The sequence below is a fragment of the Asterias amurensis genome, chromosome 12 (assembly GCF_032118995.1).
Source record: "Asterias amurensis chromosome 12, ASM3211899v1".
Classification (NCBI taxonomy): domain Eukaryota; kingdom Metazoa; phylum Echinodermata; class Asteroidea; order Forcipulatida; family Asteriidae; genus Asterias; species Asterias amurensis.
Window position 1 is genome coordinate 8,892,378 of NC_092659.1, and position 13,022 is coordinate 8,905,399.

The following is a 13,022-nucleotide window of genomic DNA, read 5'->3' on the forward strand; positions in this document are numbered from 1 at the left end:
TTTTAACTCGAAACGTGGACGATCGATTGAGCTCAAACTTTCACAGGTTTGTTATTATATGCACATGTGGAGATACACCACCTGTGAAGACTGGTCTTTGACAATTATTAGTAGTGTCCACTGTCTTTAAAAGAATCGAACGTGTTCAACAACTGAACAAAACCACCAAACACTCAAACGAACATGTCAATTCTTCTCATGTTTACCTTATATCCAAACACAAGTCTATAAAGGATTTACATTTTGTTTTCAATTCATTAGAAAACTGTTACCAAAACTGACATGATTTAGCGCTTTCATTAACTCAGTTTTTCCTCCATGCTTAAAGGCAGTGGACTCTACTGGTAATTGTCAAAAACTAGCCTTCACAGTTGGTGTATCTCAACATATGCATACAATAACAAACCTGTGAAAACTTGAGCTCAATCAGTCATCGAAGTTGCAAGATAATTATGAAAGAAAAAACACCCTTGTCACTCGAAGTTGATATGGTTGATTTCGAGACCTCAAGTTCTAAATCTGAGGTCTCGAAATCAAATTCGTGGAAAATTACTTCTTTCTCGAAAACTATGGCACTTCAGAGGGAGCCGTTTCTCATAATGTATTATGCCATCAACCTCTCCCCATTACTCGTCACCAAGAAAGGTTTTATGCCAATAACTATTTTGAGCCATTACCAATAGTGCCCACTGCCTTTAAAAGAATCGAACGGGTTTAACCAAGGAACAAAACCACCAAACACTCAAACGACGATTCTTCGCGTGTTTACCTTGTATCCAAACAAAAGTCTATACAGGATTTACTTTTTGTTTTCAATTCATTAGAAAACTGTAACCAAAACTGACATGATTTAACGCTTTCATCAGTTGTTCCTCCATGCTTTAACATATTGATTAACGATACTACAAGTACGCAACATTAGCCAGCACTTTAATCAACGCTAATAAATTACTCTGTGCCTTGGTTTTTATTGAGGGTATAAGGAAACCACAACTTGCAGACCATCTGGGATCAATTTCATAGAGCTGCTTTATGCAAAATGCCGAGTGAACTTAAGTTGGATTTCACAACGAGTTAAGTCTTATCTCGAGTTAGGACGAGCACTCGTCGACGAGATGCATAGTCCTCGGTTAGGATTCTGACTTAGGAGTAGCCATACGTTTTTTTATATCTCCTAGGACTTGTCCTAAATTAAGTTAGGACTAGTCCTAATGCTGGAGTTGTTTTTTGATTATGTATTGTATTCTAGTACAGTGGTAAAAGCAGTGTACCTTCACACGTTGAAAGTTTTCTGTGATTTTTTCCACAAAATAAAGTCAACCTTTCAATACCCTTCTTGATTGAATAATGACATCAAAAACAGCGATCAAAAGTTGCCATGTGTGTGATATTTTAATTGTCAAAAGACCCCAAATCAGCACTCGAAATTACTGAATTTTTCAACGATAAATGATATTTAAATTGAGTTTGGGATTTTGAATAAGGGAGATACAGTATTGGGAAGTGTTGCTTAAAGTTGGTTCCATTTAAGAAAGCTGATGTCAAATGGAATGTTGTCTTCCGGCGTGTTGTTCTCCCGTTCAGTAAAATAACATGGCTTGAAGGTCATTGATTCAACAGAGGGCGCTATCAGACAGAATTCCCACATAATTCGTTTTAAGGAGGCGGCAGAATCTCCGGGGCAGAGTGTACTGTCAAATCTCCGAAAAACTCAAAACCAAAGTGCTGTTTCGAGTCCCAGTTTTGACACTTATTTCCATATAAGTTATACCAATAGGGTCTATACTCCACCATAATTGCTGCGTCCTTCGGCTGGAACGTAAAGCCTTAGGTACCGTGTGTTGCGTAATGCACGTAACCACAACCAGGTGGTTCGCCCAGTGTGTTCTGGTATATGGTTGGCTGCAAATTGCACCACAGCACCGTGTAAACGGATACATGGTACTGTTAGATACATGGGTCTAATAAAATATAGAACAAAACCCAACAAAATAATGGGCTGAAAACAAACCAGCATGTTTCTTGCTTTCAGATGACCTCCACTCATATACGAGGAAGAACCACGATCAAGGTTATTTTAACATGGGTTTAGTGACCAGCAACAAACAAATGAATGAATAAATAAAACACATTTTCTTATAAATTAATTCATAATTCATCTGGCCTTTACCTCAACAGCAGTCGACCTATGTTCTGTAATCAGCCAATCCGGCTCTCATGAACACCCCTACCCCCATGCAACCGCGATAAGCAGTTTCGGACTCCACTAACATTTCATGAGTACTAAAATTGGATTTAATATCCCGTCAAGTTGCGCACCACCTTGTGGAAACGGAACAGCCTAAAGCAGCAGACCATTCTCAAAATGTGATGACAGAGGAGGCATGAAACAGTTAGTGACAAAACGCAGTATAGCATTGTTGCGTCGATGAGCAGACGGTAGGCTACATACACGCGGAAAAATACCAGCGTTGAACACAGACGGTTGTTCCACTAACCATCAACTGCGTATAATAAAGTTGTTAACAAATTGATTCAATAGTATTAAGCAGAGTCCATTTCTGTCGCAATTAGAGCTTGGGAGATTTTCTGGTTTCTCGGAGAGCAGTAGATGTACCAGCATTTTATGAAAAAAAAGATCGAGTATTTAGACTGTTTTGTCTCGTCGTTTGCAATTATAACTGCAGGAGTTGATGTTTTGAGTGAATTAATAATTTCTGGATGAGTCGGCGCGGCTGGGAGTTGTCTGTGTACCGGCCATATCGCCGCTGGCAAGGCAGACCGAGCTACGATCATCCTCGCACTGCAGCCCCCGGGGCCGTTGTTTTAAGACAATCGTAACTGTTTTCTTTGCGGGAATTGCCTGCTCCGAAAGTCACCCCTTGTTTATTTTTGCAGGAGTTCATTATCATATTGTTCAGGTTTCATAAAAGTTGGATAACTGATAGGAAGATGTGTATCTATTGATCATAAACTCTCGGGAGGATTTTCGTCAATTTATTCAGCGGCAAGATGGTATTCTGCGTGGAGCTCAACAAAGTCTAGTGAGCACGAACTTCGTTGCAATTAGTTTTGTCTCCACTGGGAGCATTGCGCCGTTCACTACGGTGAACCATTGCTGAATCACCTTGGATACGTTGAATGCAATGCAATCTGGTTGATGGGTAGTCTAATACATAATTATAGCAGTACATCTCCTGAAGCCAATCGAAGAGAACGGACCCTCAATACTGAATCAATGTATACATACTCTCCTATTGTGTGCAGTTAATTTCCCAAAGCTACATCTTCATGAAGTTATAGAGCAGACAACAGACGTTATTATCGAATTGTTCGGAAGTAATTGCGCGAGTTGAGTTTATGCACATAACGCGCATCACGCTCATGTTGAGGTAATTGCAAATCTTTCGAAGATTGCGTGTCCCAGCCAGTCATCAACCCCTTGTTGAATTGTTTTACAGGACTGCAAGAGTGAAGTCGAAGAAGGATGTGTGATGATGGAGAACTTGATTAAGTTGAAGCTATAAGGAGATTTTCATCTTTGTGCTTGTAGAATTAAACCGTCTGAGAAGACGGATCAAGGTGACAGCAACAGCATCGTCTTTGAGAAGACGAAGTATCGACCATATCTATCGTCCACAGACAAGGAGGGAGGATTGTGAAGTTTTTGTTACGAAGAAGGAAAGAGACAGACCGTCTTTATTTTGAGATGGAGAGGGTGTTCGGTGTGATCTGGGCGGCGTCTCTGTATCTCATAGTCGGTGGGCTGCAAAATGGTGCAACATTTACACAACAGGTGAGTGTATTAACTGCTTGCTGGAAGTGGAAGTTGTTTTAATTTGTAAAGAGGTTTTTTTGTTTGTATACGGTCGGGAAGGGGGAGACGAAACCAGTGAATTATTTCTGAAATGACGTAGGGCAGATATTATAGGTATTTTGGAGGCAACCGAATGCACTGCATGCAAAGGAACACTGCAGAAGCACAACATGTATTTGTTTCTAGTAGTGTTTTACTGTCCCAAAGAAATATGTAAAAACTACAGAGCTGAGCCCAAGTTCTTTTAGCTGCTTACCCAGACAAATTTGATTGTAACACGAGGGTGATTATATCAAATATAAGCGCATATTTACGCGGTAAGCAGTGTCATAACACTGAGCACCGGACCCCGTTTCATTAATGTCTAAAGACGGGTAGGGGACACGAGACAAGTGATTTATTTCTGAAATATGAGACGAAGGGAATTTGTGCTTATGTTGACACATTTATCAACCAGTTTTTCAAGTCCATTTTATGCTCGTCATCTACCCCTGTCGACCTGACAAAGTTACGAACATAATACCAAGACGTCGTAGACCCTAGACAGTAAACTTAGTTTTACAAATTAATTTATAGTTTTGAGTTAATCTCAGGTCAACAGTGAATGGGACTGCGCCATCACAAATCATTTCGTTGCGAATTTCTTTTTAGGTCCGGCACCAGATGTAACAATGTAAACTTTATGGAATTTGGACTGGGAACCAGGGTCTAGCAAGATTATTTTCTGCTTAGCAAAGTTGTTTGCTAATTGGTTGTGTGACGCGGACAATTATTTGATAGGAAGAGGAATATTGTTTATTTTTATTTTTTGAGATCTTACAATGTAATCAATTGTGAGCTTGTAATATAACTAATAAGGGGTCAAGACTTAAAACAAGACCAAGAACGTTATGGGTCTTATGTATGCGGTCGGTGGTTATAGGGGATTGTAAATGTGAAACGGGATATGGTTTTTGGGCAGGGGTTAGCCCTGGCGGCCTTACACTTTTGTATCACACTTTGTATCTGTGTACAGAGAAAAGAGTCATTTATATAGGGGTTGGCAGGGGTATTCGTCAGTGGCCGGCAAAGGCAAATACTAAGCTGGAAATTGATTGGTGTGGAAACTGTTTCCTGTCCGGTGACATGGTGAGATAAATGCAGAGTATGAGATGGAATCTCGTGAAAATGACAGTGTCATTTTCAAAAATGCCTTGCGTTTTACTACTATTAATAATGGAATCGTACAAAGTAAACAAGTGAGCTTGTAATGTGACTAATACGGGCTTAACCACAACGCTATTTATAGGGGCGTTTCAAAGCGCCCAGACAGTATATTTCCTGTCAGGTATGTGGAGCTTCGTACTAAAGTATGATACCTATTTCTATAAAGCACCATGTAACCCCGGGTTACATGGTGCCGTGGTACAATATGCGGCCGATCAGCAGTAACACTGGGGCAAACCCCTTCTCTTTACGAAAAGTGTAGATTACAGCGCATACGTGCAATACACAACACACGGGATCAACTGATTTACGTCACATCCGAAGGACGCATAAACAATGGTTAGAAGGGCCTTGCTTAATGGCACAAAATAAGTGTCACGTAGGCCTATGTGCGTAAAATACAAATATGAATGAACCTTGCGTTCACGACATTGCATGGGTCTCAATATTTAGCTAACGTGCGTGCAAGCACACAGGACTCTATGAATAAATTATCAACTTTTAAGATGATCCTCCATAAAATTATCCACCCGATATGGATAAATAAACAAAGATGTTTTTTCTACATTGCGTTTCATACGATCCTCCAAATGCACTTAACAAGCTACTTATGCCATTTTAAAGGTGATAGGTTTTGTGTTTATATTTTTGGATAATGCAGTAGCGTTTGAGTCATCAACGCAAAAAGTTAACCTTTAAAAGTTAAGAACACGTAACCTACTTTTATCAACTTGCAGACAGAACATTGGTGCCTCTTTCGGTTGCCCCTCCCCCACCAAGAAATTCCCTTATTTTAAAATACAGTTTGATCATTCCAACCTTTTTTACAATTAAATTACTTGTCTGCTATCAGCCATCCAAGAAATTGAACTGTGTAGATCACATTGAAGAAAGGCTTCTGAAGTTGGAGCGACTGTTTCACACTCATGGTAGAGCAACAACAGCTGCTGATGACGTTTGTCGCCACATGCCTGGGGCCAATGTGATACAACGAATGTTTCAGAATGATAGAGATTTCAGCTGTGACGGTTAGGCTAAGGGTACGTTCACACGAGTATAGCTAACTTTCGGGTACATTCACACGAGTAATGAACTTCGCTTAACCTCACTGCTATAACAGCGAACTTTAATTGTAGACCGTGTGCACGCAAACATGCTAACTTCGCTGCTAAGTCCAAAAAAATCCGCCACTAAGTTTAGTATTTTGACGAGTGATTCTTGGGCCTATGGAATGAAAATGGTTATTATACTGTCCATGCTTGACTCTCATTACTTGCAAAAAGACAGGCCATTATCTTGTGAGTGATGAACACTTGAATTCAACCAAATTAAGGTAGTTTTTACACGAACAATGTGCAGATGAGTTATGTGAAACTCAAACGGATGGCATAATTACTGCCATATAAGGAAGTTTACGGTTGGGCAGTCTTTGGCAATCTCCATGAAGGAAACAACACACTCCTTCCAGTTTTCGGGTAAAATTTACCTTGTAGTAAAGATACATTATTTTCATTTTGCATCAGTGCAGTTGGCTGCACCAAACAACGCATACACACACAAAATTTGGAGAGCGCATTAATTAGTTCCATTTCAACCTTCTAGTTTTCACAAAACACCATCAGCTCATTGTCTGGCCAAAACTAACGATAAGGAACAACAGATGACCACAACGAGTACTTCGTCATTCGAAGTTCAAAAACCTAAACATCTTACAATTTGACATTAAAGGAACATTACAAAATTGGTTTTGCCAACAAAACAGTTGTTGCCAGTGTAAGCACTTTATGTAATCCACCATAAATCTATAATAAACTGACAAACCTGTATAAGTTTGAGATTGATCGGCCAATGGGTCACGTGAATATAGTGAAAACCGATTACACATTTTGCATTCATTGAACAAAAAAATAAATAAAACGCTCACTGAGCGATAAACTCCAATCGCAAAGTTAAATTATTTATTTTTAAACAAATATGGCAGTTCTGGCGGAAATATTTCTAGGGATGTTTAAAACTATTTTCATCATAGACAGTGTAGGTTTGTTGTAAAGCTGTTATCTTCACGATTTTGTTTTCTCCCTTTAACAGTATTTTTTTTAGAACCCTACGTACGGAGGCTACATATCATTGTCTTTCGGGAAAAATAAATTAACTCCTGTCCACTACACTACATGTATAAAGAAAAATCTGCTCAGTGATTATGATTATTGATTAATTATGAAAGCTCCCTTATTAAATTCCTCCTCCCAGTAAAAAACTTCAGAAGAAAGATTTCACGCGTCCGTAGTGCCATTTAAAACACACAGTCCTACTACGGTCCGAAAGCGCAGAATGCCACGGGAAGGAGAGCCATGACATTGGGTCCCGATGCAATTGATCACAGGCTGGTTTATTTGATTTTTAATTAAAAGCTAGAAGGTGAGAATAATCCTACACCAAAGGACAATGACGTAACTAGCTTCCTCTTTTAATAAGGCGGCACACTCAATGCACCGGAGCTCGTGTCATACAGCTTTCGAGATAATCATCGACATTCGTCGACTTTTTGAAACAAAATTCACTTGAAAATTTCTTCAAAATTCTCAAGCAGAAAGACTGAAACTTCGACTCACCGTCTCAGTGTCAGCATTAGTCTATGATGAGATGAATTATCGCGGTCAAGCAACGTCTGTGATTTAGAAAAGGCATCTTGTTGTATAATTAGGACAACTCGACATTTTAGAATCAGTAAGTCGACTTAGCGATATATATTAAGCGAGGACAAGTCGACATCTGACTTCAATAAGTCGACCTGGCGAGATGATTTTTAATGATAAGTTGACCTTTTTGGGTTCAGAAAGTCGACTGTGTAAAAACCTTATTAGGACAAGTCGACATCCTTATCTCAGCAGGTCGACTTGGAGTTTATTTTACCTATGTGTCTGCTGATGTAGTGTGACACTTTAGAGCTTCGTAGAATAGATGAATAAATTAACAACTGGGAAAGTTGCCACATCGCAGGTGTAAACACAAAATGGCTTATTCATCTTGAGGTTTTTCAATCAATAGCAAATGTCTTGAAGATGTTCGCCATTATACTTCACGAACACTTAACCTTCAGTACTATGCCTCCCCGCAGAGGAAGTGAGGGCGAGAGATTAACTAATCACAGATCCAAACATATCCGAAATAATCAACCATTGCTGTCCCAGTAATTGGTCTCACCTGACCGTATGTTGGGATAATAATTCACGCAATGTGGCCAGGCGAAAGAGAAAAAAATTGGTTTTCGCCTCATATAGAAATAATTGTCTTATGTTTGACACCGCACTTACCTTTACTTTGTTATATTCATTGTGCGTGGAGAATGGTAAGGAAAAGTTCAAAACAGCAACAGTGTTGTTTCTTTTTCTCACAAGGGATTTGAAGAAAAAAATATACCTACTTGTAGTTGTTAGTTTCTTTTTATCTGTATGGTATCAGGTTGGCTGGATGGCTCGGTGGTTTCTGTCCATGTCTTTAACCTCTGTTGACCCCGGTTCAAGTCCTCCCAGACCTAGTTGGATCCATGCTTGCGGTTCGGGTTTTCATTCCCATCTACCCCTATGTACCTAAACATTTTTGCTCGTTTCCGGTTCACAATCGTGTTGATTTCGCTTGCGCTGGATATCAAATGAAATAAATAAATACACAAATAATCAAATAGCTATATATGCATACTCATGAAAATTAAGTATCTAAGTTGTTTTAACAATAGAAAACTTCACTTGTTATTTTTGTTGTTTTTAGAAACGAATAGTCTACCATTGCTTTAATAGTATATTATGATAATTGATACAAATATGATATAATTGAAGCATATATAATTATGAGGTTAAAACTAAATATCAACAAATTACCGTTGGTTGTTTTGAAATAAATTATATGCACATCTTGGTTCTATCGTGTATGTATACTTTATAATTAAAATTTGTTAATGATTAAAATAATATTCTTCCAAAACACAGCGATGTTAAGTGTCTGTTGCATGCTTATGACGCCTTTATATGAAACAGTAGGATTGAATTAAAAATGGAATTACTCTTGAAGCGCAACAACGTTGAATATATTATACCATGTACAGTTTTGATTTTCTAGTTGGCTCAAAGGGACGTTTTTTTTCATGAGACATCCCACGACGCGTGAATGCTGCTTAATTACCGACTAGGGATTTCCCTTCTGTTCACGTCTAGGCTTATTAAGGGAAATCCACAATGACGATTCAATCATACTTCCTCCATGATTCAATCATGATTGGTATAGTGCCCCGTCCAATATTGGGTGCTGTGGTTTATGTTGTGACTTCGGCTGTAGCCCCGGATTGGCTTTGGATTTGACTTCGGATCTGGATCTGGTAGGCTATGGTTTTGGACTTGGCTCTGGCTCAATCTTGGAGTAATGAACATTTCCCTGCCTCCCTGGCCCTATGATTTGTATAGTACCCCATCCCAAATTGTTGCTGCGGCTTCTGTTGCGGGTTCGGCTGTAGCACCGGATTTTGCCGCGTGCGATTTGACTCCGGATCTGGCTCTGGAGTAGGCTATGGCTATACTCATAGATTAAGATGTTCCTTGGAGTAATGAAGATATTCCTTAGAGTAAGGAAGATGTTCCTTGGAGTAAGAAAGATGTTCCTTTGAGTTAGAAAGATGTATTGGAGTAAGCAAGGTGTTCCTTCTTCCATGATTCACCATCGTGACTGTGTCTTATGTTGCGGATTCGGCTGTAGCTCCGGACTTGTCATTCGATTTGACTCCGGATCTGAATCTCGAGTAGGCCGTGAAGCCGTACCTGGCCTATCTAGGCTCCGCTTTAAGCTTCACCTCCCGCTTATATTTCTACTCTGTGGCTGAAGATTAAGCACTTGGACTACTTTAGGCATAGGCTTCGGCTCTGATGGCTCACGTTTAAACTTAGACGTTTTTATGTCGCCCAAAATAGCACCTTTAGACTTCGTCAGACCATGGACCACGAGCTGCAGCTTCGAGTGGTAAGGTAAAAGTGTGCAAAATAACCGTTGAACCTCATGCTAAAAGAACATGTTTTTCGGGATGACCAGTGGGACCACACTTGTTTATAATAAAGTGTATCAACTGCCAACCCCAATTGTATTGAAAATTGTTCTCCCTTGCATTGCCCCTTCGTGGACTCCGGTTTTGGAACCTCGCCTTCGCCAAGGAGCATTGATTACATTTTACGCAGTTTGCTTAGCAACTTAGATCGTATTACAAGCCCCTTCTACAGATGAATCATGAGAATTCAAACGGTCACTATAGTACTGGAATCAGAGTTACGAACCGAAATCCGATTCTACCGGGTGGTTTACGGATCCAGCCCCCGTCGGGTACCACGCTGTGACGGCATAGGTTCTCACGCTAGGCGCGGTCCGTAGCGATCTTAGAAATATGAAATTATACACCGATCTTTGATAATTAAAAAGGACACACTATCGTGTAACGGAAACACAATCGGCCTTGTTTCTAACGATGGGGAGAGGCTCTTTGTTTCTCTTTTCATTTATTTGCAATTTATCCCCAATTTATATTTTATAATTAGAGAGGAGATCGTTGGCTTGTGGAGGTTAGTGTTTGTGGTGAGGGGCACAGAGTGCATTGCTCCCGGCAAGACCGCACTGCTGTTCATTATTTTTCTACCATGCTGTGTGTTTTATTTTTCTCTTTTAGTGAAAAGGTTTCATTTGTTATGTATCTGTCGTAATTAGAGAAAATCAGAGTACTGATGGGTGATTATGGTGATGTGCTCATGCTCAGTTTATGGTGGTGAACTTAATAAATACACACACCAACTTACTGAAACTTTAAACATTGGAACAATAATACCCCGAGTTGTTCTTTGTTATGGAGATGATTTCAGAGGTTCCTTGGAAAATGGATTAGAACAACAATGGAAGTACATGTACATCAAACAGCATATTTGTGTGATTACGTCATTTTGTTCTTTCCTTTATCCCTGCATGTACTCAAAATCTCCCCAACAGAACATTTCTTGTGGAGCACCGCAGTCTTAAGGTACCGAATATAAGCGGCTCGTAACTGCTATAATATGTGTAAACGGGTAGGAAAACCTTGGAACTGGGGTGTTATAACAAAAGGGGACATTAAAGGCTCCAAGTTTGAAAGTGTGTACAAAACTAATGGGAGCTGTTGCTAAAAAGTTAAAGTAAAAGCAAAAGGGGAACAACAGGAGGTCCCCCAATCGCAGGTGTTTACACACCAACTTGTAGTTGTATTTAAATGTTCCCCAGTACCATTGTTTCATCTTCTACTACAAGGTATCCATGAGACCTTATGGAGACTTAACAAAAAAGGGAAAATCGGAGTTACCCATAGGGAAATTCTAAAGTCTGGGGTGTTCACAAGGAATTTGTACAAAGTATGCATAAGGGAGGCTATTAACTCTATGTAGGGACAAAGGAAGGAACAAAAGTTGTTACCACAGGGATACAAAGAAATAGAATCGGTGTACGGGAAAGAAGGGGGCCGTTGTTTTTATAAAAGTGCTTTCCTCCACTATAAGAACGCATCATCAACGCACGTAAAAGACCCCAGCCGACGAGTCCCAACCATGCACTGTAGCATGCAGACCTTAAGATTAATCCTAAGTTAGGACGGGTTACTCGTCCTAACTCGAGATAAGATCGATCTTAGCGAGGACGGGTTCGCATCGATGTGTCTGGCAGTGCAACTATCTTCAGTTATGAAGGCTGCCCTAGAAAGGAAAAAGAGCAGTAAGAAGAAGAAGTACTGTACTGTTGTAAATTATTTATCTTATAATCACCAATATGTTTGTTTTATTGCTTTTGCGTTCCATACAACGATCTTCCCTGTTCTTATAAGTAGCATGTCACGTTCTGCTTGAGGGCTGGGCCGCAGAAAGGGCAAAGCTCGTATTACCTTACGAACTTAGGTGAACCGCGTGCATACTTTTAGGGCGGAGAACACTTTGCTTGACGTGAGTGTTGGTCTTGCCACCGTAAATTAACGTGTATAATCTACGTCTCCTGAATGACAAAAAAAAGGCTTCAGTGAAAACATCGTACATAATTATTCCCCCTTAGCTTAGAGGCAAATGGAAATGGTTAAAGTTCAAAACAAATTGATTTAATTTCATTTTTTTTATACCACCAACACACCTCAAAGTTTGAATATTTACTGGCTTCACAAGACAACCACGAACAAAGTATTAAAATTTAAAAGAAAACCTATAACATCCATACAGTTATAATACCTCAGAGAAAACACAGAAAATAAGCAAACAGCTTTTTAATTAGCCAGCTATATAGGTATTTTACTACAGTACATAATTTGGTCTTAATCAACTGAACATCTGTTTTCAGTTTATTCTGTTGATCACAATTCTTTTAAAGGCAGTGTACACCATTGTTAATTACTTAAAATAATTATTAGTATAAAACCTCACTTGGTAGCGAGTTATGGGAAAAGATTGATGGTATAAAACAGCGTTAGAAACGGTGACGTAGTGACGTAGTTTTCGAGAAAAAGGTAATTTTCCACGAATTTGTTTTCGGGACCTCGGATTTAGAATTTGAGGTCACGAAATCAAGCATCTGAAAGTACACAACTTCGTGTGACCAGGATGTTTTTCTCTTTCATTGTTATCTCGCAATTTGAGCTCAAATTTCAACAGGTTTTTTATTTTATGCATATGTTTGGATACACCAAATGAGAAGACTGGTCTTTGACAATAACCAATAGTGTCCACTGTCTTTAACATTCTGAATGACCACATAGAGATAGGATGAAAGGCAACATATGTTTGTTTCTGCTGGCAAAGATAATGCAAGGTCCATGTCTCAGTGATGAAGATTGTCACGGTTACGGTGTAGTCTTTCCTACCAGTCGTTGACTCCTCTCATTATAATACACTCTCTGCAACCTAACCGAGCACAAGATTTCTCCACAGAATCCTTTCATTAAATTGGCTGTCCTTTCCACATCAAA

General features: G+C 39.5%; 1 protein-coding gene across 3 annotated transcripts in view; it reads left to right on the plus strand.

The window, feature by feature from the left end:
• The first annotated feature begins 2,410 nt into the window (after window positions 1–2,410).
• LOC139944876 (uncharacterized) overlaps window positions 2,411–13,022 on the plus strand; it is an 85,456-nt gene continuing 74,844 nt past the window's right edge. For all 3 annotated transcript variants that reach the window (XR_011787033.1, XM_071942023.1, XM_071942024.1), the window contains exon 1: window positions 2,411–3,796. Coding sequence is in view for 2 of the 3 variants with exons in the window: in XM_071942023.1 (XP_071798124.1) it covers window positions 3,710–3,796 (87 nt within the window). In the remaining variant the exon portion in view is untranslated. The remainder of the gene's footprint in view (window positions 3,797–13,022) is intronic.